This window comes from Mobula hypostoma, chromosome 6 (genome assembly GCF_963921235.1).
Source record: "Mobula hypostoma chromosome 6, sMobHyp1.1, whole genome shotgun sequence".
NCBI classification, from domain to species: Eukaryota; Metazoa; Chordata; class Chondrichthyes; order Myliobatiformes; family Myliobatidae; genus Mobula; species Mobula hypostoma.
This window is the reverse complement of record NC_086102.1, coordinates 105,418,366-105,445,474: the sequence shown is the minus strand read 5'-3', so window position 1 is coordinate 105,445,474 and position 27,109 is coordinate 105,418,366. Positions and strand designations below refer to the sequence as shown.

Here is a 27,109-nt window from a genome sequence, read left to right as displayed (position 1 = left end):
TTTAACTTAGCACTAACTCCCTGAACTCACTTTGAAGGACCTCATCACCCTTCCTACCCATGTCATTGCTATTGATGTGGACTATGACTTCTGAATGCTCACCCTCCCGCTTAAAAATGCTGTGGACTCAATCCAAAATTTCCCTGACACTGGCACCTGGGGGACAATGTACCATCCAGGAATCTCGTTCTTGTCCACAGAACCTCCTGAGTGTTCCCCCAACTAATGAATCCCCTATCACTACAGTTTGCCTCTTCTCCCTCCTTCCTTTCTGAGCCACAGAGCTAGACTCAGTGCCAGAGACCTGACCACTGTGACTTTTTTCTGCTCGGCCATCTCCTCAACAGTATCCAAAGTGGTATATCTGTTGTTGAGGGAATAGCCATGGAATACTCTGCACAGGCCCTTTCCCCTTCCTGACGATCATGCACATTGCGTGGAAGTATCTCCATGTTTGCCCTATACCTGAATGATTTGGAGTTCATCCTCTTCCAGCTCCAATTCCTTAACATGGTCTGAAAGAAGCTGCAACTCCAAGGACTTCTTGCTGGTATAGTCGTCAGGGACATTGGAGGTCTCCCTGCCTTCACACATACCTTATACTTTATTGTCGCCAAACAATTGATACTAGAACATACAATCATCACAGCGATATTTGATTCTGTGCTTTCTGCTCCCTGGTTACAAATATTAAATATTAAAAATATTAAAAATAGTAAAAATTGGTAAATATTAAAAATTTAAATTATAGATCATAAATAGAAAATAGAAAAATGGAAAGTAAGGTTAGTGCAAAAAAACCGAGAGGCAGGTCCGGATATTTGGAGGGTATGGCCCAGATCCGGGTCAGGATCCGTTCAGCAGTCTTATCACAGTTGGAAAGAAGCTGTTCCCAAATCTGGCCGTACGAGTCTTCAAGCTCCTGAGCCTTCCTGCAACAGGAGCATTCCACTATCCTGCCTGGCATCCCCACTGCTCTAATTGTGCAATAATAAAGAAAGAAAGAGAATTAAATGAAAAAAAAACCTGCCTACAGCCACCACCTGTCCTCTCCTAAGCCTCTATGAGCTGAAGCCTGAATTCTCCACACTTACCTTGGCTCACTTACACAATGGCCGCTTCCAGAATGGCTGCTCTGCTTAAACCCAACTTCTTTTTATTGTAACCTGCCAAGTGCTTAATTACTCACACTCCAACATGTCCTCAGGAACTGTGGTTTGCAGATGCCCTAACTGCTCCTGCAGTTTCTTTTGAAATCCCTCTCCTGGTACACTATCCAACATCTCCTCAGGAACTATGCCAGGCAGTTGTGGTCATATTATGTTGACGCTGGAAGCATGGTGACACATTTTTGCAGATGTAGTGGGCCACATCTTAAATAATAAGTCAGAATACAGGACGGAAATAGAGAGTTTAACGACAAGGTCTCATGACAACAACCTTTCCCTCAAAGTCAGCAAAACAAAGAACTGTTCACTGACTTCAAAGAACAGGTGCACATGCCGCTGTCTACATCAATGGTGTTGAGATTGAGAGGGAGGAGAGCTTCAAGTTCCTAGTAGTGCACATCACCAAACCTGGTCCAACCTCGTTGATGTCATGACAAGAAAGCTCACCAACACCTCTTCTTCCTAAGGGGGGGGGGGCTGAAGAAATTCAGCATGCTGATGATTCTTACCAATTTTTATCAATGCTCCATAGAAAGCATTCTCTCTGGATACATAATGGCTTGGTATGCCAACTGGTCTACATGTGACTACAAGAAATTGCAGAGAGTTGTGGACACAGCTCAGGACATCATACAAACTAGCCTCCCCTCAGTAGATTCTGGCTTAGTAAAGCAACCAACATAACCAAAGACTCACAATGCGCTGGAGGAACTCAGCAGGTCAGTCAGCATCAGTTGAAAAGATTAGTTGACGTTTCGGGCCGAAACCCTTCGTCAGGACTGAAGGAAGAACTTTGGGGAGGGCTTGAAGAATGCTGGTAGTTGAAAAAAACAGTAATTTGAAAGACAAAGGGGTGGGGGAGGGGAAGCAGGGGGGGGTGATTGGCAGGAGAACAATGCGCAGTAGTAGAAGGAGGTGGAACTGTGAGGGAGGTGATGTGAAATAGGGATAGAGGAAGGGAGGGGGAGGGAATTACCGGAAGTTGGAAAATTCTATGTTCATACTGAGGGGCTGGAGACTACCTAGACGGTATATGAGGTGTTGCTCCTCCAACCTGAGTTTAGCCTCATCATGGCAGTAGAGGAGGCCATGTATGGACATATCTGAATGGGAATGGGAAGCAGGGTTGAAGTGGGTGGCTACCCAGAGATCCTTTCTGTTGTGGCAGGCGGAGTGGAGGTGCTCGACAAAGCGGTCCCCCAATCTGCATTGGGTTTCACCGATGTAGAGGAGGCCGCACCGGGAGCACCGGATGCAACGGATGACCCCAACAGACTCACAAGTGAAGTGTTGCCTCACCTGGAAGGACTGTTTGGGGCCCTGAATGGTGGCAAGAGGTGCTCTTTCAAAAGTTGAGGCAACACTTCACTTGCGAATCTGTTGGGGTCACCTATTGCATCCGGTGCTCCCGGTGCGGCCTCCTCTACATCAGTGAAACCCGACGCAGATTGGGGGACTGTTTCGTCGAGCACCTCCACTCCGTCCGTCACAACAGACAGGATCTCCCGGTAGCCACCCACTTCAACCCTGCTTCCCATTCCCATTCAGATATGTCCATATATGGCCTCCTCTACTGCCATGATGAGGCTAAACTCAGGTTGGAGGAGCAACACCTCATATACCGTCTAGGTATGAATATAGAATTCTCCAACTTCTGGTAATTCCCCCCCCTCCCTTCCTCTATCCTTATTTCACATCACCTCCCTCATAGTTCCGCCTCCTTCTACTACTGCGCATTGTTCTCCTGCCAATCACTTCCCTGCTTCCCCTCTCCCACCCCTTTCTCTTTCAAATTACTCTTTTTTTCAACTACCAGCATTCTTCAAACCCTCCTCAAAGTTCTTCCTTCAGTCCTGACGAAGGGTTTCGGCCCGAAACGTCGACTAATCTTTTCAACTGATGCTGACTGACCTGCTGAGTTCCTCCAGCGCATTATGAATGTTCCTCTGACAACAGCATCTGCAGATTATTTTGTGATAACCAAAGACTCCACACACCCCAGACATTCTCTCTTCTTCCCTCTCCTGTTGAGAAGAGATACAAGAGTCTGAAAGCATATCTCACCAGATTCAAGGACAACTTCTATCTCACTTTTATGAGACTCATGAATGGACCTCATGTATGATAAGGTGGACTCTTGGCCTCACAATCTACCTCATTATGATCTCACACTTCATCGTTTACCTGCACTGCACTCTTTTGCACTTTATTCTACATAGTTTTTCTTTAGCTTGTTCTACCTCAATGTATTGTGTAATCATTTGATCTGTATGAACAGTATGCAAGGCAAGCTTTTCACTGTATCTGAATACATGTGACAATAACAAACCAATGCAATACCAAAAGAGATGTTTGGGTAGGAAGATGGTGGGCAAGGGGTTGGAGAGATACGGTCCTGGTGCAGGAAGAAGAGACTAGATATAAGATCAGGTCAGCATGGACTAAATGGGCTGCAGGGCTTGTAACTGGGCTGTAGTACTCTATGACTACTTCAACAGATGTGGAGTCAATCCTCCTTTACACTTGTGTACGGGAAACGATATTAAACAATCTTGAATCTTGAGTTAAATGTCTCCGAGATAAAACATCAGCTGTGATGTTTTGAATGACAGTGCAGACAATGAGGGGCCCTAATGGCCTGTTCCTGCTTCCAGTTCTTATGTTGGTCGTAAATTAATGTAGTAGATTGACAGATGTCATTTCACTGGACAGACATCCTGATGACGTTTACCGCGAACAGAGCCTGGGCACGTTTGCAAAGCAGGAAACACTGCGGAAAAGTTGTTCACAGTGACTCTCTACAGTTACCAGATGCTCTCCCAAAGCAAGAAAAAAAGATTAGAAGTTAAAACAAAGACAATAAGGTCTGGGAAGAAATAGCATAAACAAAGAATGGGGAAAACATTCAGCCACTGTTAATATTTGATTATCTCCTCTGGAAGGGGAAAGGACTCTCTCCCCAGTAGAGCAGGAGCGGAGGGGCGGAACGATTGTGCGGCAGTTTGTGTTCTGGAGAGAACAAATTGCGGACGGCTCGGCAGCAGCAACAAGAAGCCAGGCAGTTAGTGAGACAGAGCGAGCTGAGGTTTGTTGCCTTTTATTAAAATATACATACATTTTAAACAGTTTCAAACACAGAATCTATGAGTTTGAGTCACCATGTGGGGGCGGGCACGCCTTTCCTGGTTCCACACATGTTACAGGTTCCTCACCGACCACACAATCTTGTCACACTGTGTCACTATAATTCTGTGTTATATTTAATGTTTCTATTTGTTTAGGACAGCAATTGTCCTAAAATATTCTCAGCCGCGTCTGTCTGATCATAAATACTGGCTGACTGCACTGAGATGAGCTTTTAGTTAGCGGCGTTTGGAGTCTTTTTTTCCTCACTTCTTGTTCACTTGTCTACTTTCTTATCTGAAACTTTGGGAGTCTCGGCTAATGCGTTGTCCAGAGTGGGAGGTGGGGGAGAACCTAATATTTACATGCCACTATTAATGAGGCCAGCTGTTCGCCTCATCATATATCTTCATCTTCAGCCCTTTGCTTCTTCCACCTATAACCTCCTCAACTTCTACACCATTCCCTTTTCCCACTGCCTCACCTCCTTCCTCCCCCAGTGACCTGCTTTTTCCCTCACCTGGTCTCACCTTTCATCTCCCAGTGTGTATATGCTCCCCCTTTCTCTCTCACCCACCTCACCTTTCACTTCTTAGCGTCTACATCATTACCACTTCCCATTGCCCCACCTTCTTCTCCCCAACTCTTACCTCCCACAACCACCTGGTCTCATTTATCACCTGCCAGCTTGAACTCCTCTCCCTCCCCTCCTCTTTTATTCTGTGGGAATGAAAGGGGAGGGGGAAGCTGGAGTGGGAAGAGGGAATGATGCAGAAGTTGGGAACTGAGGAGTGAGACCTGGTGAGGGGAGGAAGGAGGGAGGGCAATGGCAAAAGGGAATGGTGTGAAAAGTCAGGAGGTGCTAGGTGGAAGAGGCAAAGTGCTGAAGATAGAACCCTTTCACTCAGAGGGTGGTGAGAGTGTGGAACGAGCTGCCAGTGGAAGCTGGTTGATGTGGGTTCAATTGCAATATGTAAGAGAAGTTTAGATAAGAACATGGGTGGGAGGGCTAGGGTCCAGGTGTGGGTTGATAGCAGTTTGGCATAGACTGGATGGGCTGAAGGGCCTGTTTCTGTGCTGTATGATTGTACGACTATGAAAGAATCCGATGAGGAGCACAGCAGACCACATAAATGGTGGCACATAAGTAGTAGGTTCCTTTCCCCTTTCCCCTTTCCCCTCCACCTTTCAGGACAACATCTCAGTTGAGACTCCCTGACGGAGGTTAAAATAAGAAAATATAGAAATGTGAACAACAAGTGAGGGTAAAGAAAGACTTCAAACTGCCTCCCCATTTAATTGTTATCAAGGCTCATTAGTCTAGTCAGCCATTGCTTAGCATGTGGCCTCTACCTTATCAGTCCTCGTGAAGGGTCTCAGCCTGAAATTTTGACTGTTCATTTCCCTCCATTGATGCCGCCTGGCCTGCTGAGCTCCCTCTGCATTTTCTGGCCTTTGCAGTATCTTTTGTAGCCCCAGTTATGTGCCACTTGGTCTTCTTCCTTTTCCCCTTTGGCAAGAATGTTAAGAACAGTCTGATTATTATCACATTCATGGTATTGTGGGATTTTAGATGGAATGTGGAATAGAAAGCACGTGATGTTAGCACTTGGGAGTACACTCTCTGCTGTGTTGGATGTTAACAAAAATGATGTATTTCACTGTACTTTTCAGTGTACATGGGATAAATAAACTTGAATCCTGAGATCAGAAAATAACGGCATAAGAACAAGCCCTTTGCCAGCTGCATTTAATTATACTTTATTGTCGCCAAACAATTGATACTAGAAAGTACAGTCATCATAGCGATATTTGATTCTGCACTTCCTGCTCCCTGGATTACGAATCGATAGTAAATATTAAAAATTTAAATTATAAATCATAAATAGAAAAATGGGAAGTAAGGTAGTGCAAAAAAAACTGAGATGCAGGTCCGGATATTTGGAGGGTACGGCCCAGATCCGGGTCAGGATCCGTTCATCTGTCTTATCACAGTTGGAAAGAAGCTGTTCCCAAATCTGGCCGTATGAGTCTTCAAGCTCCTGAGCCTTTTCCCGGAGGGAAGAGGGATAAAAAGTGTGTTGGCTGGATGGGTCGTGTCCTTAAATTGTGTTTGGTTATGTGTTTAATTACTCATTAAACTAGTAATTAAACACATAACCAAACACAATTTCCACATCCTTCTATTCTCTACCATTCATGTGCCCACCATAAGCCTCTTAAATGACTCTGTTGTGTTTGCCTCCACTACTGTCAATGGCAGCGCATTCCATGTACCCTCCACTCTCTGTGGGGGACGTGACCCACACATCTCTCCTGAATTTATCTTCTCTCAACCTTACTTCTGTGCGGAATGTGGCTGCTGCATTTACACTAGGGACTACAAGTGGGACATGTAGAGTAAGTTACAGGGAGAATGGATCTAGGGCTTTGGGACTTTGGGAGACAGATGTACGACGGAACCTTGAGGTGTGAGCCCATACCATGCTGAAAGTGGCAACACAGGTGAATAGGGTACACGGGACGGTACGTGGAACAGTACAGGTCCTTCGGCTCATAATGTTGTGCCAGACCTTCAACCTGCACAAGGATCAATCTATCCCTTCCACCCCACAGATCCATCCATCCTTTCTTCTTTTATCCATGTTTCTGTTGAAAACTCTCTGAAAAGTCCCTGATGTATCTGCCTCTTCCACCATCCCTGGTAGTGCATTCCATGCACCCACCACTCTCTGGGTAAGAAAATTAAAACTACCTCTGACCTACCCCCTATACTTTTCTCCAGTCACCTTATAATTATGCCCCCAAGTATTAGCCATTTCTACCCTAGGGAAAAGTCTCTGACTGCTCCCTCTATCTATGTGCCTTATCATCTTGTACACCCCTATGGAGTCACTTGTCATTCTCCTTTGCTCTAAAAAGAAAAGCCATAGCTCGCTCAATTTATCCTCATAAAACACGCTCTCTAATCCAGGCAGCATCCTGGGTAAGTCTCCCCTGCACCCTCTCCAAAGCTTCCTCATCTTTCCTATATCAGAATCAGGTTTATTACCATTGATATATGCAGACAACACACAAAAAAGTTGCTGGTGAATGCAGCAGGCCAGGCAGCATCTATAGGAAGAGGTACAGTCGACGTTTCAGGCCGAGACCCTTCGTCAGGACTAACTGAAGGAAGAGTGAGTAAGGGATTTGAAAGTGGGAGGGGGAGATCCAAAATGATAGGAGAAGACAGGAGGGGGAGGGATGGAGCCGAGAGCTGGACAGGTGATAGGCAAAAGGGATGCGAGAGGATCATGGGACAGGAGGTCCGGGAAGAAAGACAAGGGGGGGAGGGGGGACCCAGAGGATGGGCAAGGGGTATATTAGAGGGACAGAGGGAGAAAAAGGAGAGAGAGAGAAAGAATGTGTGTATATAAATAAGTAACAGATGGGGTACGAGGGGGAGGTGGGGCATTAGCGGAAGTTAGAGAAGTCGATGTTCATGCCATCAGGTTGGAGGCTACCCAGACGGAAAATAAGGTGTTGTTCCTCCAACCTGAGTGTGGCTTCATCTTTACAGTAGAGGAGGCCGTGGATAGACATGTCAGAATGGGAATGGGATGTGGAATTAAAATGTGTGGCCACTGGGAGATCCTGCTTTCTCTGGCGGACAGAGCGTAGATGTTCAGCAAAGCGGTCTCCCAGTCTGCGTCGGGTCTCGCCAATATATAAAAGGCCACATCGGGAGCACCGGAAGCAGAATATCACCCCAGCCAACTCACAGACTCTGCTCTTAAACGCATCTCCCCCATTTCACGTACATCTGCTCTCACTCCATCCTCCCGCCACCCCACTAGGAATAGGGTTCCCCTGGTCCTCACCTACCACCCCACCAGCCTCCGGGTCCAACATATTATTCTCCGTAACTTCCGCCACCTCCAACGGGATCCCACCACTAAGCACATCTTTCCCTCCCCCCAACCTGCATTCCGCAGGGATCGCTCCCTACGCAACTCCCTTGTCCATTCGTCCCCCCCATCCCTCCCCACCGATCTCCCTCCTGGCACTTATACGTGTAAGCGGAACAAGTGCTACACATGCCCTTACACTTCCTCCCTTACCACCATTCAGGGCCCCAAACAGTCCTTCCAGGTGAGGCAACACTTCACCTGTGAGTCGACTGGGGTGATATACTGCGTCCGGTGCTCCCGATGTGGCCTTTTATATATTGGCGAGACCCGACGCAGACTGGGAGACCGCTTTGCCGAACATCTACACTCTGTCCGCCAGAGAAAGCAGGCTCTCCCAGTGGCCACACATTTTAATTCCACATGCCATTCCCATTCTGACATGTCCATCCACGGCCTCCTCTACTGTAAAGATGAAGCCACACTCAGGTTGGAGAAACAACACCTTATATTCCGTCTGGGTAGCCTCCAACCTGATGGCATGAACATCGACTTCTCTAACTTCCGCTAAAGCCCCACCTCCCCCTCGTACCCCATCTGTTACTTATTTTTATACACACATTCTTTCTCTCACTCTCCTTTTCCTCCCTCTGTCCCTCTGAATATACCCCTTGCCCATCCTCTGGGTCCCCCCCACCTTGTCTTTCTTCCCGGACCTCCTGTCCCATGATCCTCTCGTATCCCCTTTTGCCAATCACCTGTCCAGCTCTCGGCTCTATCCCTCCCCCTCCTGTCTTCTCCTATCATTTTGCATCTCCCCCTCCCCCTCCCACATTCAAAACTCTTACTCACTCTTCCTTCAGTTAGTCCTGACGAAGGGTCTCGGCCTGAAACGTCGACTGTACCTCTTCCTAGAGATGCTGCTTGGCCTGCTGCGTTCACCAGCAACTTTGATGTGTGTTGCTTGAATTTCCAGCATCTGCAGAATTCCTGTTGTTTGCGGATATATGCAGACATCCCAACATACAAAAAGTCATTTTAGGGAGGTAGCACCATCAATTTGTGGGAGACTCCCGGAACTTCCGGGAGAGGTGGGATGTCTGCGATAGAGTAGCTCCTTAGCAGCTAATCAGCAGTTTAAATAATGTTAGCAATGCTAATGAACGAATAACAGCTATTCAACTCACCTCAACGTGTCTTTTACATTTTAACCCACCATGGGCAATAGAAAAGTCACTGTTGCAAACAGTGCAGCGAGCAACACTCATTATTTTTGACCCCTATTAGGCAGGGGTACACTTTAGTGTAGTCTGGGGTGACGTACGTTTTATATTTTCTTTTTTTGGAACACTCTGTCATGGCACAGTCTCTCTCTCTCTCTCTCTCTCTCTCTCTCTCTCTCTCTCTCTCTCTCTCTCTCTCTCTCATTGCTGTCACTCTCTCTCATTGCTCTCTCTCACTCTCTCATTGCTGTCGCTCTCTCTCATTGCTGTCGCTCTCTCTCATTGCTGTCGCTCTCTCTCATCGCTCTCACTCTCATCGCTGTCTCTCGCTCTCATTGCTGTCACTCTCATTGCTGTCACTCTCTCATCGCTGTCACTCTCATTGCTGTCACACTCTCACTCTCTCTCATTGCTGTCACTCTCTCTCATTGCTGTCGCTCTCTCTCATCGCTCTCACTCTCTCTCATCGCTCTCACTCTCTCTCATCGCTCTCACTCTCATTGCTGTCACTCTCATTGCTGTCACTCTGATTGCTGTCACTCTCATTGCTGTCACTCTCTCTCATCGCTGTCACTCTCTCATTGCTGTCACTCTCTCTCATTGCTGTCACTCTCTCTCATTGCTATCGCTCTCATTGCTGTCACTCTCTCTCATTGCTGACACTCTCTCTCATTTCTGACACTCTCATTGCTATCGCTCTCTCTCATTGCTGTCACTCTCATTGCTGTCACTCTCATTGCTGTCACTCTCTCTCATTGCTGTCACTCTCTCTCATTGCTGTCACTCTCATCGCTGTCACTCTCTCATCGCTGTCACTCTCTCATCGCTGTCACTCTCTCTCATTGCTGTCACTCTCTCTCATTGCTGACACTCTCTCATTGCTATCGCTCTCTCTCATCGCTGTCACTCTCTCTCATCGCTGTCACACTCTCTCTCATCGCTGTCACACTCTCTCATTGCTGTCGCTCTCTCTCATCGCTGTCACACTCTCTCTCTCTCACTCTCTCATTGCTGTCACTCTCTCTCATCGCTCTCACTCTCTCTCATCGCTCACTCTCTCTCATCGCTCACTCTCTCTCATCGCTGTCGCTCTCTCTCATCGCTGTCGCTGTCGCTGTCTCTCATCGCTGTCACACTCTCATCGCTGTCGCTCTCTCTCATCGCTCTCATTCTCTCTCATCGCTCTCATTCTCTCTCATCGCTCTCATTCTCTCTCATCGCTGTCGCTCTCTCATCGCTGTCACACTCTCATCGCTGTTGCTCTCTCTCATCGCTGTCGCTGTCTCTCATCGCTGTCACACTCTCTCATCGCTGTCACACTCTCTCATCGCTGTCGCTCTCTCTCATCGCTGTCTCTCTCTCATCCCTGTCGCTCTCTCTCATCGCTCTCGCTCTCTCTCATCGCTGTCGCTCTCTCTCATCGCTGTCACGCTCTCTCTCATCGCTGTCACTCTCTCTCATCGCTCTCACTCTCTCTCATTCCTGTCGCTCTCTCTCATCGCTGTCACTCTCTCTCATCGCTGTCGCTCTCTCTCATCGCTGTCGCTCTCTCTCATCGCTGTCACTCTCTCTCATCGCTCTCACTCTCTCTCATTCCTGTCGCTCTCTCTCATCGCTGTCACTCTCTCTCATCGCTGTCGCTCTCTCTCATTGCTCTCACTCTCTCTCATTGCTGTCTCTCTCTCTCGTTGCTGTCACTCTCTCTCATTCCTGTCACTCTCTCTCATTGCTGTCGCTCTCTCTCATCGCTCTCACTCTCTCTCGTTGCTGTCTCTCTCTCTCGTTGCTGTCTCTCTCTCTCGTTGCTGTCACTCTCTCTCATTCCTGTCACTCTCTCTCATTCCTGTCACTCTCTCTCATTGCTGTCGCTCTCTCTCATCGCACTCGCTCTCTCTCATTGCTGTCGCTCTCTCTCATCGCTCTCACTCTCTCTCATTGCTGTCGTGGTCTCTCTCGCTCACTTTCTCTCTCAATAAAATTGATTTCCGGGACATTTTATATAATTTGCGGGCATCAGGGAGCCACTGCGGGAGACTCCCAGAACTTCCGGGAGAGGTGGGATATCTGTATATGTCATGAAATTTGTTGTTTTGCAGCAGCAGTACTGTGTTATACATAAAACATACTATAGATTATAACGCAAAAAAATTAAGTACTGCAAAAAGAAAGCAAAAAATAGTGAGGTAGTGTTCATGGGTTCATTGTCCATTCAGAAGTTTTATGGTTGAGGGGAGGATGCTGCCTTAAAACACTGAGCGTATGTCTTCAGACTCTTGTATCTCTTCCCAGGTAGTAGCAATGAGAGGAAGGCATATCCTGAATGGTGAGGGTCCTTAATGATGGATGCTGCCTTCTTGTGGCATCATCTTTTGAAGATGTCCTCGTGGTGGGGACTCTAGTATCCACGATTGAGCTGGTGTAGACTACAACCTTCTGCTGCTTTTTACAGTGGCCTTCCATATCAGATGGTGACACAACTCGTTAGCATGCTCTCTACGTTACATCTATAGAAATTTCCTAAGAGTGTTGACATATCAAATCTCAAACTCCTGATAAAATATAGTCACCGATGTGCTGACCATTATGTGTGACCTGGCTGCATTATCACTGAGTCAGTACTTGTAAATGAATATCAAAACAAAATCCGTAGGTGCTGGAAATGTGAAATAATGACAGAAAGTGCTGGACCTCGGCATGACCTCTGTTTATAGAGATCCTTTTGCCAGATGCCACCCCGTGATGCCTTTTTCAATCAGAAAAAGTGAAGTCTTGTTTTAATTGAGGTATTCATAGAACATCAAACTACACAGCACAGTGCAGACAACAGGAATTATGCAGATGCTGGAAATTCAAGCAACACACATCAAAGTTGCTGGTGAACGCAGCAGGCCAGGCAGCATCTATAGGAAGAAGCGCTGTCGACGTTTCAGGCCGAGACCCTTCGTCAGGACTAACTGAAGGAAGAGTGAGTAAGGGATTTGAAAGTTGGAGGGGGAGGGGGAGATCCAAAATGATAGGAGAAGACAGGAGGGGGAGGGATAGAGCTGAGAGCTGGATAGGTGATAGGCAAAAGGGGATACGAGAGGATCCTGGGACAGGAGGTCCGGGAAGAAAGACAAGGGGGGGGGGTGACCCAGAGGATGGGCAAGAGGTATATTCAGAGGGACAGAGGGAGAAAAAGGAGAGTGAGAGAAAGAATGTGTGCATAAAAATGAGTAACAGATGGGGTACGAGGGGGAGGTGGGGCCTTAGTGGAAGTTAGAGAAGTCAATGTTCATGCCATCAGGTTGGAGGCTACCCAGACGGAATATAAGGTGTTGTTCCTCCAACCTGAGTGTGGCTTCATCTCCACAGTAGAGGAGGCTGTGGACAGACATGTCAGAATGGGAATGGGATGTGGAATTAAAATGTGTGGCCACTGGGAGATCCTGCTTTCTCTGGCGGACAGAGCGTAGATGTTCAGCAGAGCGGTCTCCCAGTCTGCGTCGGGTCTCACCAATATATAAAAGGCCACATCGGGAGCACCGGACGCAGTATATCACCCCAGTCGACTCACAGGTGAAGTGATGCCTCACCTGGAAGGACTGTCTGGGGCCCTGAATGGTGGTAAGGGAGGAAGTGTAAGGGCATGTGTAGCACTTGTTCCGCTTACACGGATAAGTGCCAGGAGGGAGATCAGTGGGGAGGGATGGGGGGGACGAATGGACAAGGGAGTTGTGTAGGGAGCGATCCCTGCGGAATGCAGAGATAGTGGGGGAGGGAAAGATGTGCTTAGTGGTGGGATCCCGTTGGAGGTGGCGGAAGTTACAGAGAATAATATGTTGGACCCGGAGGCTGGTGGGGTGGTAGGTGAGGACCAGGGGAACCCCATTCCTAGTGGGGTGGTGGGAGGATGGAGTGAGAGCAGATGTACGTGAAATGGGGGAGATGCGTTTAAGAGCAGACTTGATAGTGGAGGAAGGGAAGCCCCTTTCTTTAAAAAAGGAAGACATCTCCCTCGTCCTAGAATGAAAAGCCTCATCCAGAGAGCAGATGTGGCGGAGACGGAGGAATTGCGAGAAGGGGATGGCGTTTTTGCAAGAGACAGGGTGAGAAGAGGAATAGTCCAGATAGCTGTGAGAGTCAGTAGGCTTATAGTAGACATCAGTGGATAAGCTGTTTCCAGAGACAGAGACAGAAAGATCTAGAAAGGGGAGGGAGGTGTCGGAAATGGACCAGGTAAACTTGAGGGCAGGGTGAAAGTTGGAGGCAAAGTTAATAAAGTCAATGAGTTCTGCATGCATGCAGGAAGCAGCGCCAATGCAGTCGTCGATGTAGCGAAGGAAAAGTGGGGGACGGATACCAGAATAGGCACGGAACATAGATTGTTCCACAAACCCAACAAAAAGGCAGGCATAGCTAGGACCCATATGGGTGCCCATAGCTACACCTTTAGTTTGGAGGAAATGGGAGGAGCCAAAGGAGAAACTATTAAGAGTAAGGACTAATTCCGCTAGATGGAGCAGAGTGGTGGTAGAGGGGAACTGATTAGGTCTGGAATCCAAAAAGAAGTGTAGAGCTTTGAGACCTTCCTGATGGGGGATGGAAGTATATAAGGACTGGACATCCATGGTGAAAATAAAGTGGTGGGGGCCAGGGAACTTAAAATCATCGAAAAGTTTAAGAGTGTGAGAAGTGTCACGAACATAGGTCGGAAGGGATTGAACAAGGGGTGATAAAACAGTGTCGAGGTATGCAGAAACGAGTTCGGTGGGGCAGGAGCAAGCTGAGACAATAGGTCGGCCAGGACAGGCAGGTTTGTGGATCTTGGGTAGGAGGTAGAAACGGGAAGTGTGGGGTGTGGGAACTATAAGGTTGGTAGCAGTGGATGGGAGATCCCCTGAGCGGATAAAGTCGGTGATGGTGTGGGAGACAATGGCCTGGTGAGGTAGCAGTGGATGGGAGATCCCCTGAGCGGATAAAGTCGGTGATGGTGTGGGAGACAATGGCCTGGTGGTAGCAGTGGATGGGAGATCTCCCCCTCGTACCCCATCTGTTACTCATTTTTATGCACACATTCTTTCTCTCACTCTCCTTTTTCTCCCTCTGTCCCTCTGAATATACCTCTTGCCCATCCTCTGGGTCACCCCTCCCTGTCTTTCTTCCCGGACCTCCTGTCCCATGATCCTCTCGTATCCCCTTTTGCCTATCACCTGTCCAGCTCTCGGCTCTATCCCTCCCCCTCCTGTCTTCTCCTATCATTTTGCATCTCCCCCCCCGCCTCCAGCTTTCAAATCCCTTACTCACTCTTCCTTCAGTTAGTCCTGACGAAGGGTCTCGGCCTGAAACGTCGACTGCACCTCTTCCTATAGATGCTGCCTGGCCTGCTGCGTTCACCAGCAACTTTGATGTATGCAGCACAGTGCAGGTTGTTTGGCTCACGATGTTGTACATGATTTATCTTTCGCACATTGGTTGTGCACCAGTTTTTGTTTATCCGAGGAGGACATTAGAAGGGCCTTCCTGAAGATAAATCCAAGGAAGGCAACGGGCCCAGATGGCGTCCCAGGACAGGTTCTTTGGGCCTGTGCAAGCGAGCTAGCTGAAGTGTTTGCTGACATCTTCAACTGCTCCTTGCTTCAGTTGAAGATCCCCTCGTGTTTTAAGAAGGCAACGATAATCCCAGTGCCGAAGAAGAGTCAGGTGGCATGCCTGAATGACTATCGACCTGTGGCTCTGACATCAATTGCTATGAAGTGCTTCGAGAGATTGGTTATGGCACACATCAACCACAGCCTACCGGTCAACCTCGACACTTTGCAATTCGCCTACCAGAGCAACAGGTCAACGGCAGATGCCATCTCTCTGGCCCTACATTCCCCCTTAGAACACCTGGAGAATAAAGACGCATACGTAAGGCTCCTTTTCATTGACTACAGCTCTGCCTTTAATACCATCATTCCAAATAAACTGATTCCTAAGCTCCGGAACCTGGGCCTTAGCACTCAGATCTGCAGCTGGATCTTCAACTTCCTCACGGACAGGACCCAGGCTGTAAAAATAGGGGACAAGTTCTCCTCTACAATCACTCTGAGCGCCAGTGCTCCACAAGGCTGTGTACTCAGCCCCCTGCTGTACTCACTGTACATCCATGATTGTGTAGCCAAGTTTCCATCAAACTCAATATATAACTTTGCTGATGACACAACAATTGTAGGCCGTATTTCGGGTAATGATGAGTTTGAATACAGAGAGGAAATTAAGAACCTGGTGGCATGGTGCGAAGACAATAACCTATCCCTCAACATCAGCAAGAAGAAGGAATTGGTTGTTGACTTCAGAAGGAGTAGCGGACCGTACGACCCAATTTACATCGGTGGTGCGCAAGTGGAACAGGTCAAAAGCTTTAAGTTCCTCGGGGTCAATATCACAAATGACCTGACTTGGTCCAACCAAGCAGAGTTCACTGCCAAGGCCCACCAGCACCTTTACTTCCTGAGAAAACTAAAGAAATTTGGCCTCTCCCCTAAAACCCTCACTAATTTTTATAGATGCACAGTAGAAAGCATTCTTCTAGGGTGCATCACAACCTGGTATGGAAGTTGTCCTGTCCAAGACCGGAAGAAGCTGCAGAAGATCGTGAACACGGCGCAGCACATCACACAAACCAATCTTCTGTCCTTGGACTCACTTTACACTGCATGCTGTCGGAGCAGTGCTGCCAGGATAATCAAGGACTCGACCCACCCAGCCAACACACTTTTCGTCCCTCTTCCCTCCGGGAGAAGGCTCAGGAGCTTGAAGACTCATATGGCCAGATTTGGGAACAGCTTATTTCCAACTGTGATAAGACTGCTGAACGGATCCTGATCCGGATCTGGGCCGTACCCTCGAAATATCCGGACCTGCCTCTCGGTTTTTTTGTACTACCTTACTTTCCATTTTTCTATTTTCTATTTATGATTTATTATTTAAATTTTTAATATTTACTAATTTTTACTATTTTTAATATTTAATATTTGTAATCCAGGGAGTGGGAAGCGCAGAATCAAATATCGCTGTGACGATTGTACGTTCTAGTATCAACTGTTTAGTGACAATAAAGTAAAGTATAAAGTATCTATTGCTTTTCATAAATTCTATTGCCTATCTTTATTTCCTGTAAATGCCCGCAGGAAAATAAATCTCAGGGTTGTATATGGGTACAGATACACACTTTGATAATAAATTTGCTTTGACTTTGATATTGATTTGACCTTTTAACCTACTCTATCTAACCCTTCCTTCCCTCCTAGCCCTCCATCTTTCTATCATCCATGTGCTTAACTAAGAGTCTGATAAATTTATCTGCCTCTACCATCACTCTCTGTATAAGGAAAAAAGCCAATCTCTGACATCCCCCTGTACTTGACTCCAATTACCTTAAAGGTATACTGCCATATCAGCCTTTTCTGTCCTGGGGAAAACAATCTCTGGCTGTCAACTAGATCCATGCCTGTTATCATCGTGTACACCTCTATCAAGTCTCCTCTCATCCTCCTAAAAAAGCATTTTAATAGAGTAAACGAGGAAAGACTTACTTCCATTGATGGAAGAGTCATTATTCCAAGCACAGGGTTTTAGGGTAAGAAAGGAAGAAGAAGGAAGATGCAGTGTATTTTTATGGTGTATTGAGTTATGATAAGGAATGTTCTTCCTGAAACCATTTCAGTGGGAATGAGATTATACAACCATAGGAGCATAATGAGGCCGTTTCGCACATCGAGTCGGCTCTGCCATTGTATCGTGGTTTATTCATTATGCCTCTCAACTCGTTCTCCTGCCTTCTCCCTGTAACCACTGACACTCTTACCAATCTATTGACTTCCAGTATAAATATATCCATCAACACAAGATTCTGCAGATGCTGGAAATCCAGAGTAACATACATAGATCCCATTAAAGAGTCTCAACCCAAAATGTCAACTGTTTATTCCTCTCTATAGATGCTGCCTGATCTGCATTTTGTGTTGCCCTCCACAGCTGTCTGCGGCAATGAATTCCACAGATTCACTACCCTCTGGTTAAAGAAATTCATCCTCATCACTGCTCAAAATGGATGTCCCTCTATTCTGAGGCTGTGCCCTCTGGTCTGAGACTCCCCCACTATAGGAAACATCCTCTTCACTACCACTCTATCTAGGTCTTCCAATATTCAGTAGGTTTCAATAGGATCCCCTGTCGTTTTTTTGAAACCATTGAGTACAGGTCCAGAGCCATCAGATACTCCTCAAACGTTAACCTGTTGAAGTTCAAATTCAAGTTTATTGTCAGTCAGCCATACACATGTATTCAGCTAAATGAAACAATGTTCCTCTGGGGCCAAGGTGCAAAACACAGCACATACAGTTATGATACAGCACATGTAGTTATGATATGGCATTTAGCTACAATAAAGCACAACAGAGTCTCAAAATAATATTAGCGGAAGTCCTAGAGATTCCCGGGATCAGTCTTCTGAACCTCCTCTGGACAGCCAGCTCATCCTTTCTTAGGTAAGGGACTCAAAACTGCTCACAATACTCCAAGTTTGGTCTGCCTTATAAAGCCTCAGCATTACGTCCTTGCTCTTCTCGTGCTACTGCAGGCTCCTCCAGACAGCCGTGTGATAATAATCATAGTGATAACCAGAATCAGAAGTGTCCCCACAGATGTGAAATAAGAACAGGAAATGCTAGAAATACTCAGCAGGCCAGTCAGCATCTATGGAAAGACAGAACAGTTCATGATTTTGATGCTGCTTGAACTGTTAGAAGTTTCTTGAATTTTTATTTTATTCTGCTTGGAGGCAAAGAACTTTGTGCTGACCTGGGGTTGTGAGTTTAACCTCTAAATTTATGCTGTACTTTAACCTCTATCTTTATTTCTATATAATTTGTTTTTCTTTGTAATTGTTTTACATTGTAGTTTATTCTACATGTCACGCCCTGACCAACACATCACAGCAAATTCCTAATACATGTAAATGTACACTCAGTGACCTCTTTATTAGGCACAGGAGTGGAGTCTTGTTTGATTTTCTGCTGCTGTAGCCCATCCACTTCCGAGAGGCTCTTCTGCCCACCACTGTTGTAACATGTTGGTTATTTCCTGCACACCACTGTTATAACACATTGGTTATTTGAGTTACGTCCCCTTCCTGTCAGCGTGAAGCAATTTGGCCATTCTCCTCTGAGCTCTCTCATTAATAAGGTGCTTTCACCCACAGAACTACCACTCACTGGATTTTTTTTTAATATTTTTGCACCCTTCTCTATAAATCCTAGAGACTATTGTGCATGAAAATCCTTTGTTATCAGCAGTTTCTGAGATACTCAAACCATCCTGTCTGGCACCAACAATCATTCTGCAGTCAAAGTCACTTAGATTAAATTCCTTCCCCACTCTGACGTTTGATTTGAACAACAACTGAACGTCTTAACCATGTCTGCATGCTTTTATGCATTGAGTTAGTGCCATTAGATACTTGCATTAATAAACCGGTGTATAGGTGTAGCTACTAAACTGATTACTGAGTGTAGATGGAAAATAAAAGTTGATCCTTGATCCTTGAATAAAGCTATAGAAATGGTTTTCTTTCTGTTTTTATCCACAGAACATTCCTTCTGATGGCGGAGCTGGAAAAGCTGGCAGATGATCTCCTTGCTCAGCCCTGGAGCTCCGTACACATTGGTGATTCTCCCTTTCTGCTGAAGGCCACTTTTGGTGAAGTGACCTACAGGCTGATGCTCTCTGATCTCAACAGTGTCTGGTGGGAAGAAGTAAATTCGGATGAACTCAAACAAAGAGCACAGGTATGTTCTGAGATAAAAACAGAGAACAAAGTAGGATTCTCACTCTGCTTGAACCTGAACAGGGTTGGGCTACCAACCTGCATGGCACGCAGCACCTAAGTGTTGTAACTTATTTAGCTGACAAGCTACCTCTATATTCTTATCTTCCAACTTTGCAGCTCAAGTCTGAGCCATCAATAGTGATTCTCTCAGAATAATACAGCACTGACAGAGGTCCTTGAGCTCATTCTTAAAAGACACTATCATTTTATACTCAAACAACAGGAATTCTGCAGATGCTGGAAATTCAAGCAACACACATCAAAGTTGCTGGTGAACGCAGCACGCCAGGCAGCATCTGTAGGAAGAGGTGCAGTCGACGTTTCAGGCCGAGACCCTTTGTCAGGACAGCAGTCGACGTTTCAGGCCGAGACCCTTCGTCAGGACTGCAGTCGACGTTTCAGGCCGAGACCCTTCGTCAGGATGAAGTAGTCCTGACGAAGGGTCTCGGCCTGAAACGTCAACTGCTCCTCTTCCTACAGATGCTGCCTAGCCTGCTGCGTTCACCAGCAACTTTGATGATCATTTTATACTGATGCCTTACAATTGCTGCAAACAGCCAGAAAGCATCCCACCAGCTGTCCTTTCTCCTGGAAAAACCCAATGATTTAAGTATGGAAACAATGTGGTGTCCCATTTCAATCCTGCCGAAATTTATCTGGTCTGGCCAATCTACTGACATTCCAAAACCCATCAGTAGGTTACTGAGATTTCCGAAGTCTGTCCACCCTGGGACTCTGCATCTCTCATACAGGGGTCCTCTCTTTTACATAGCCTTTTAAAAAAATGCAGTTCTGCTCAAAATCCCATAGCCTGCTCACAGTGCCAAAATATAATGTTGAATCAGATTCACGGTCCTGCCAGGTGAGACAGAAAACACTGACAGCAAATAAGTATGTTTTTTATTTATTCACAAACAGTAAAAAATTTGACCTATCATGTTCCCCAAGATACAGAAACTACAAAGCTGAATACTCAACAGACATACATTCAACAAACACACATTTCGCTAAAAGCGTGGACAGAGCATATCATAAGACCATAAGATATAGGAGCAGAGTTAGGCCATTTGGCCCATCGAGTCTGTTCTGCCATTTCATCATGACTGATCTAATTTTCTTCTCTGCTCCAATCTTGTGCCTTCTCCCCGTATCCCTTCAGTACCCTGATCTATCAAGAATCTTATAAACCTCTGCCTTAAATATACATAAAGACTTCCACTCTAACAAGGCCTTTCATCATTCGATAGATTTCATTGGGGTCACCTCTCATTCTTCTAAATTCCAGTGAATACAGGCCCAGAGCTGTCAAATGCTCTTCAAACGGTAAGCCATTCAGTCCTGGAATCATTTTCATCAAACTCCTTTGAACCGTCTCCAGTTTCAGCACATCCTCTAAGATAAGGGGCCCTAGACTGCTCACAACACTCCGAGTGGGGCCTCACCAGTACTTTATAAAGTCTCAATATTACATCCTTGATTTTATATTCTAGTCCTCTTGAAATGAATGCCAACATCACACTTGCCTTCCATAACCTTTAGGGAATCTTACACAAAGAGTTCTAAGTCCCTATGCGCCTTAGTTTTTTGTATTTTATCTCCATTTAGAAAATAGTGAACCTTTTCACTTCTTCTAACAAAGTGCATGACCACACACTTTCTAACACTGTATTCCATCTACTATTTTTTGCCCGTCTCCTAATCTGACTAAGCCTTTCTGTAGCCTCTCTACTTCCTCAAAACTACCTGCTCCTCCATCTATCTTCATATTATCTGCAAACTTTGCAACAAAGCCATCAATTGCATCATCCAAATCATTGACATATAACATAAAAAGAATCGGTCCCAACCCAGACCCCTGTGGAACACCACTAGTCACCGGCAGCCAACCAGAAGAGGCTCCTTTTATTTCCACTCTTTGCCTCCTGCCAATTAACCACTGCTTTATCCAACTAGAATCTTTCCTGTAATACCATGGGCTCGTAGCTTATTACGCAGCCTCCTGTGTGGCACCTTTTCAAAGGCTTTCTGAAAATACCATCAACCGATTCTCCTTTGTCTATCCTGCTTGTATTTCTTCAAAGAATTCCAACAGATTTGTCAGGCAAGATTTTCTCATGAGGAAACCATGCTGACTACGGTCTATTTTATCAAGTGCCTTCAATTACCCTGAGACTTCATCCTTAATAATCGACTCCAACATCTTCCCAACCACTGAGGTCAGACTAACTAGCCTATAGTTCCTTTTTTTCTACCTCTGTCCCTTATTGAAGAGTGGAGTGATACTTGCAATTTTCCAGTCCTCTGGAACCATTCTAGAATCTAGTAATTCTTGAAAGATCATTATTAATACCACCACAATATATTTAGGTACCTCTTTCAGAACTCTGGGCGTACACCACCTGGTCCAGGTGAATTATCTATCTTCAGACCTTTCAGTTTCCCAAGAACCTCTCTCTAGTTATGGTAACTTCACACACTTCATAACCCCTGGCAACTGGAACTGCTGCCATACTGCTAGTGTATTCCACAGTGTAGAATGATACAAAACACTTATTCAGTTCATCCACCATTTCATTGTCCCCCATTACTATTTCTCCAGCATCATTTTCCAATGGTTCGATATCCACTCTCGCCTCTCTTTTACATTTTATTTATCTGGAGAACCTTTTAGTATCCTCTTTAATATTATCGGCTAGCTTACTTTTGTATTCTATCTTTAGATTCTTAATGACTTTTTAGCTGCCTTTTGTTGATTTTTAAAAGCTTCCCAATCCTCTAACTTTCTACTAATTTTTGCTCTGTTATATGCCCTCTGTTTGGCTTTTATGCTGGCTTTGGACTTCTCTTGTTATCCACAGTTGTGTCATCTTTCATTTAGAATACTTCTTCCTCTTTAATATGTATATATCCTGTGCCTTCTGAATTGCTTTCAGAAATTCTAGTCATTATCCCTGCCAGTGTTCTTTTCTAATGAATTTTGGCCAACTCCTCTCTCATGCCCTGAAATTCCCATTTGTCCACTGTAATACTGATTCATTTGACTTTAGCTTCTGCTCCTCAAATTTCATGGTGAATTTGATCATATTATGATCACTTGACCCTAACAGTTCTTTTACCTAAAGGTCTCTAATCAATTCAGATTTATTGCACAACACCCAATCTAGAATAGCTGATCCCCTAGTGGGCTCAACCATGAGCTGTTCTAAAAGAAAATTTCCTAGGCACTTTAGAAATTCCCCATCCTGGAATCCAGCCCGAACCTGATTTCCAATCTATCTGCATATTGAAATTGCCATGACTATTGTAATATTGCCCTTTTGGCATGCATTTTCTATTTCCTTCTGTAATTTGAGGGTCCTTACCACTGTTTAGGGGTCTATATACAACTCCCATCAGGTCTTTTTACTATTGCAGTGCCTTAGCTCTATCCACACAGATCCAACGCCTTCTGACCCTATGTCACCTCTTTCTAATGATTTGAGTTCATTTTTAATCAGCAGAGCAATGCCTTCCCCTCTGCTTATCTGTCTGTCCTTTTGATGCAATGTGTACCATTGGACGTTAAGCTCCCTGCTGTAATCTTCTTTTAGCTATGATTCAGTGATGCCTGCAACATCATAAATGCCAATCTGCAACTGTGCTACAAATTCATCTACCTTATTCCATATACCGCACTCATTCAAATATAACACCTTTAGTCCTGTATTCACCTTTTTCGATTTTGACCACCTTTTACATTGCAACTCATCCTATTGACTGCAATTTTGCCCTTAGTCTCTCTTCACCACAGATTGCCTCTGTTTGTAGACAAGCTTCCTCACCTTCAGCACTATTATCCACCTTTCCTACGATAGTTCTTACATTGAACTATACAGGACACTAGTCGCACATGCTCAACCTTTCTAAACCTAACTTTGTCTGAGTGTTCCCAACATCTGCCTCCACAACTTCTTCACTCTGTTCTAGCACTCTGGTTCCCATCTCCCTGCAACTCTAGTATAAACCCCACTGTGCAGCATTAACAAGTCTTTATGCTAGGATATTAGTCCTCCTCCAGTTCGGGTGCAAATCTTATGCCCTCCCTCCTACATGAACTCCTTAGCCACATATTAAGTTGTATAATCTTCCTAGATCTGGTCTAACTAGCACGTGCCATGGGTAGCAATCTTGAGGTCACAACCCTGGAGGTCCTGACCTTTAACTAGCATCTAAGCCCCTGAACTCCCTATGTAGAATCTCGTCATTCGTTCTACCCATGTCAGTGGTACCTACGTGGACCACGACTTCTGGCTGTTCACTCTCCCCCTGAGGGCATGATCCAAGATGTTCCAGACCCTGGCACCCTGGAGGCAGTAGACCATCTGGGAATCTTGTTCTCATCCATAGAACCTCCTATCCATTCCCCTAACTAATGAATCCCCTATCACCACGACGTGCCTCTTCCCCTGCTTTCCCTTCTGAGTGACAGAGGCAGACTCAGTGCCAGAGATCTGACCACAGTGACTTTCCTCTGTTAGGTCAACCGCCCCCCCCCCCCAAAGTAGTAATCTTAGTTACGTATCTGTTATCGAGGGGGATGGCCATAGGGATACTCTGCACTGGCTCCTTAATCCCCTTTCCCTTCCTGTCACCCAGTTTCCTGTGTAACTACCTCTCTCTATGTCCTATCAATCAACCCTTCAGCCTCCTGAATGATCCAGAGTTCATCCAGTTCCAGCACCAACTCCTAACACGGTTTGACCAGAAATGCACACAATATGCTAGCTGACTAATGTTCTATGAAATTGGGCCATAACCTTGTCTTCAGTGCCCCATGTGCTGCCTTAACCAGTTTACCTGTGCTGCCACCTTCTACCTTGGAAGTATACAAGATTCCCATAGGCTACCTGGACAACAGTAGTATGTCACCTGTTGTTAATTGATTACAGCTCAGCATTCAACACCATCATCCCCTCAGTACCAATAAACAAGCTTCAAAACCTGGGCCTCTGTACCTCCCTCTGTACTGGATCCTTGGCTTCCTCACTGGGAGACCACAGTCAGTCCGCATAGGAAATAGCATCTTCTCCTCGCTGACAGCAATTGCAGGTGCATCTCTAGGATGTGTGCTTGGCTCACTTCTCTACTCTCTACACCCAGGATTGTGTGGCTAGACACAGTGCAAACACCTTCTGTAAATTTGCCAGTGAATTAACCGTTGTTGGCAGAGATTCAGTTGTTAATGAGGAAGCATGCAGGAGTAAGGTAGATCAGCTGGGTAAATGGTATTGCAACAACAATCTTGAACTCAACGTCAGTAAGTCCAAGGAACTGATTGTGAACTTCAGGAAGGGTAAGTCAGGAGAACACGTACCAGTACTCATGGAGGGTTCAGCAGTGGAGGTGGTGAGCAACTTGAATTCCATCTCTGAATGTCTATCCTGGCCCAACATATTGATGCAATTATGGAGAAAGTGCACCAGTGGCTATACTTCATTAGGGGTTTGAGGAGACTTGGTAAATTTCCACAGGTGTACCGTGGAGAGCATTCCGACTGATTGTATCATTGTCTGCTATGGAAGCTCCAATGCACAGCGTCGGAAATAGGTGCGGAGGGTTGTAACTCAGTTAGCTGCATCGTGGGCTCTAGCCTCCTAACCGTCAAGGGCATCTTAAATAGGCTAAGCCTCAAACAAGCAGCGTCCATCATGAAGGACGCTCACCATCCAAGGCAAGCCTTCTCATTGCTGTCATCGGGGAATAGGTACAGGAGCTTGAGTGAGTACTTGTACTCGATGTTTTAGGAACAGATTCTTCCCTTCCACCATTAGATTTCTGAACCAGAAACCCATGAACACCACGTCACAGTTTGCACTACTGATTTTTAAAAATATTTCTTATTGTAACTTGTCGTAATTTTTATGTATTGCACTGTACTACCGCCAAGTAGTTAAGGTATTGGACTAGCGACCTGAAGGTCGTGAGTTCGAGCCCCAGCCGAGGGAACGTGTTGTGTCCTTGAGCAAGACACTTAATCACACATTGCTCTGCGACGACACTGGTGCCAAGCTGTATGCGTCCTAATGCCCTTCGCTTGGACAACATTGGTGTTGTAGAGAGGGGAGACTTGCAGCATGGGCAACTGCTGGTCTTCCATACAACCTTGCCCAGGCTTGCGCCCTGGAGAGTGAAGACTTTCCAGGCGTAGATCCATGGTCTCGCAAGACCTACGGATGCCTTTAAATTAAATTAAATTAAAACAACAAATTTCATGACATGGGTCAGTAATGATAAACCTGACTCTGATTCTGAACTATTATATAGGGTAAATAATGGAAACTTTTCCCATTACCCCACCTGTCTGCAACTAGTGGATATAGGTTTAAAGTAAAGGATAGAGGGGACTTTGCACAGAATTTTTCATCATCGTAAGGTTGAAATCTGCAATCTAGCAGCCCCTCTGCATCTAAGGAGGAGATGGACGCGTGTCTGCTTCCAGCACTTACCAGGTATTTAACTGAGAAAAGCCATAATGGGGAAGGCCCTGGACTGAGTGGTGGGAAATGGGGCTGGTATGTCTATCTATACTAGCATGAATGAGGTGGACTGAAGGGCCTGCTCCCACTCTATGTGATGAAGTACAGTCACTTTCCTGTGGCTGTGAAATTATCCCAACCATTGGTGTATTTGGAGTGTTGATGCTTTATAAGGCATTGGTCAGACTGCACCGAGAGTATTGTGTGCAGTTTTGGGCCCCTTATCTAAGAAAGGATAAGGAAAGGGTCCAGAGCATGTTCATGGGAATGATCTTGGGAATGAAAGGGTTAACACATGAAGAGCGTTTGATGGCTATGGGCTTGTACTCACTAGAGTTTAGAAAATTGGGGGGAGGATCTCAATGAAACCTAACAAATCTTGAAAGGTCCAGATAGTGTGGACATGGAGAGGATGTGTTCTATAGAGGGAGACTGGAGAAGTCTAGGACCAGAGGGCATAGCTTCAGCATGGAAGGACATCCATTTAGAACAGAGATGAGGAATTTCTTCAGCCAGAGGGTGGTGAATCTGTGAAATTCATTGCCACAGTTGGCTGTGGAGGTGAAGTCATTGGGTATATTTAAAGTGGAGGATGATCGGTTCTTGATTATTAAGGGCATCAGAGGTTACGTGAAGAAGGCAGAAGAATGGGTTGTGAGGGATAATAAATCAGCCATGATGGAATGGCAGAGCAGACTTGATGGACAGAATGGCCTAATTCTGCTCCTATGTCTTATGGTCTTATTTTCCCTAAGATTAAGGACACATAGGAGCAGGCTCAGGAGTGGACCCTCTTGTATGATAACAATGAAGTCTTGATCTCGCAATCTACATCATCATGATCCTTATTGCCTACCTGCACTGTACTTTCTCTGTAGCTGTAACAACCTTCCACATTCTGTTTTTGCTTTTTCCTTTTGTACTACCTGAACATAATTGTGTATGGCGTGATCGATCTGGATGTCATGCAAAACAAAAGTTGTCACTGTGACCATAACAAACCAATTACCAACTGATCTGAGTTGACTTCAGTTTTATGTGTGTTCCTTGATGCAACACTTAATCAAATTCTGCCTTGATTTATTTAATTTTATTTAGAGATACAGCACAGGAACAGACCCTTTCAGCCCAGTGAGCCCGTGCCGCCCAATTACTTGTGAGCAATTAACTTACTAACCTGTAGGTATTTGGAATGTGGGAGGATACCAGAGCACCCAGAGGAAACCCACGCAGTCACAGGAGAACTGCTTACAAAGAGCGGCAGGAATTGAACCCAAGTTGCTGATGCTGCAGTAGTATTACACTAAACTGCTACGCTCCCATGCTGCCCAGTGAG

At 45.7% G+C, this 27,109-nt stretch overlaps 1 protein-coding gene across 1 annotated transcript in view; it reads left to right on the top strand.

Moving 5' to 3' along the window:
- Positions 1–3,936: 3,936 nt before the first annotated feature.
- nhej1 (nonhomologous end-joining factor 1) overlaps positions 3,937–27,109 on the top strand; it is a 403,798-nt gene continuing 380,625 nt past the window's right edge. The window contains exons 1-2 of the mRNA XM_063051361.1: positions 3,937–4,254; positions 19,019–19,217. Of these exons, the coding sequence (XP_062907431.1) occupies positions 19,032–19,217 (186 nt within the window). The 5' untranslated portion in view covers positions 3,937–4,254; positions 19,019–19,031. The remainder of the gene's footprint in view (positions 4,255–19,018; positions 19,218–27,109) is intronic.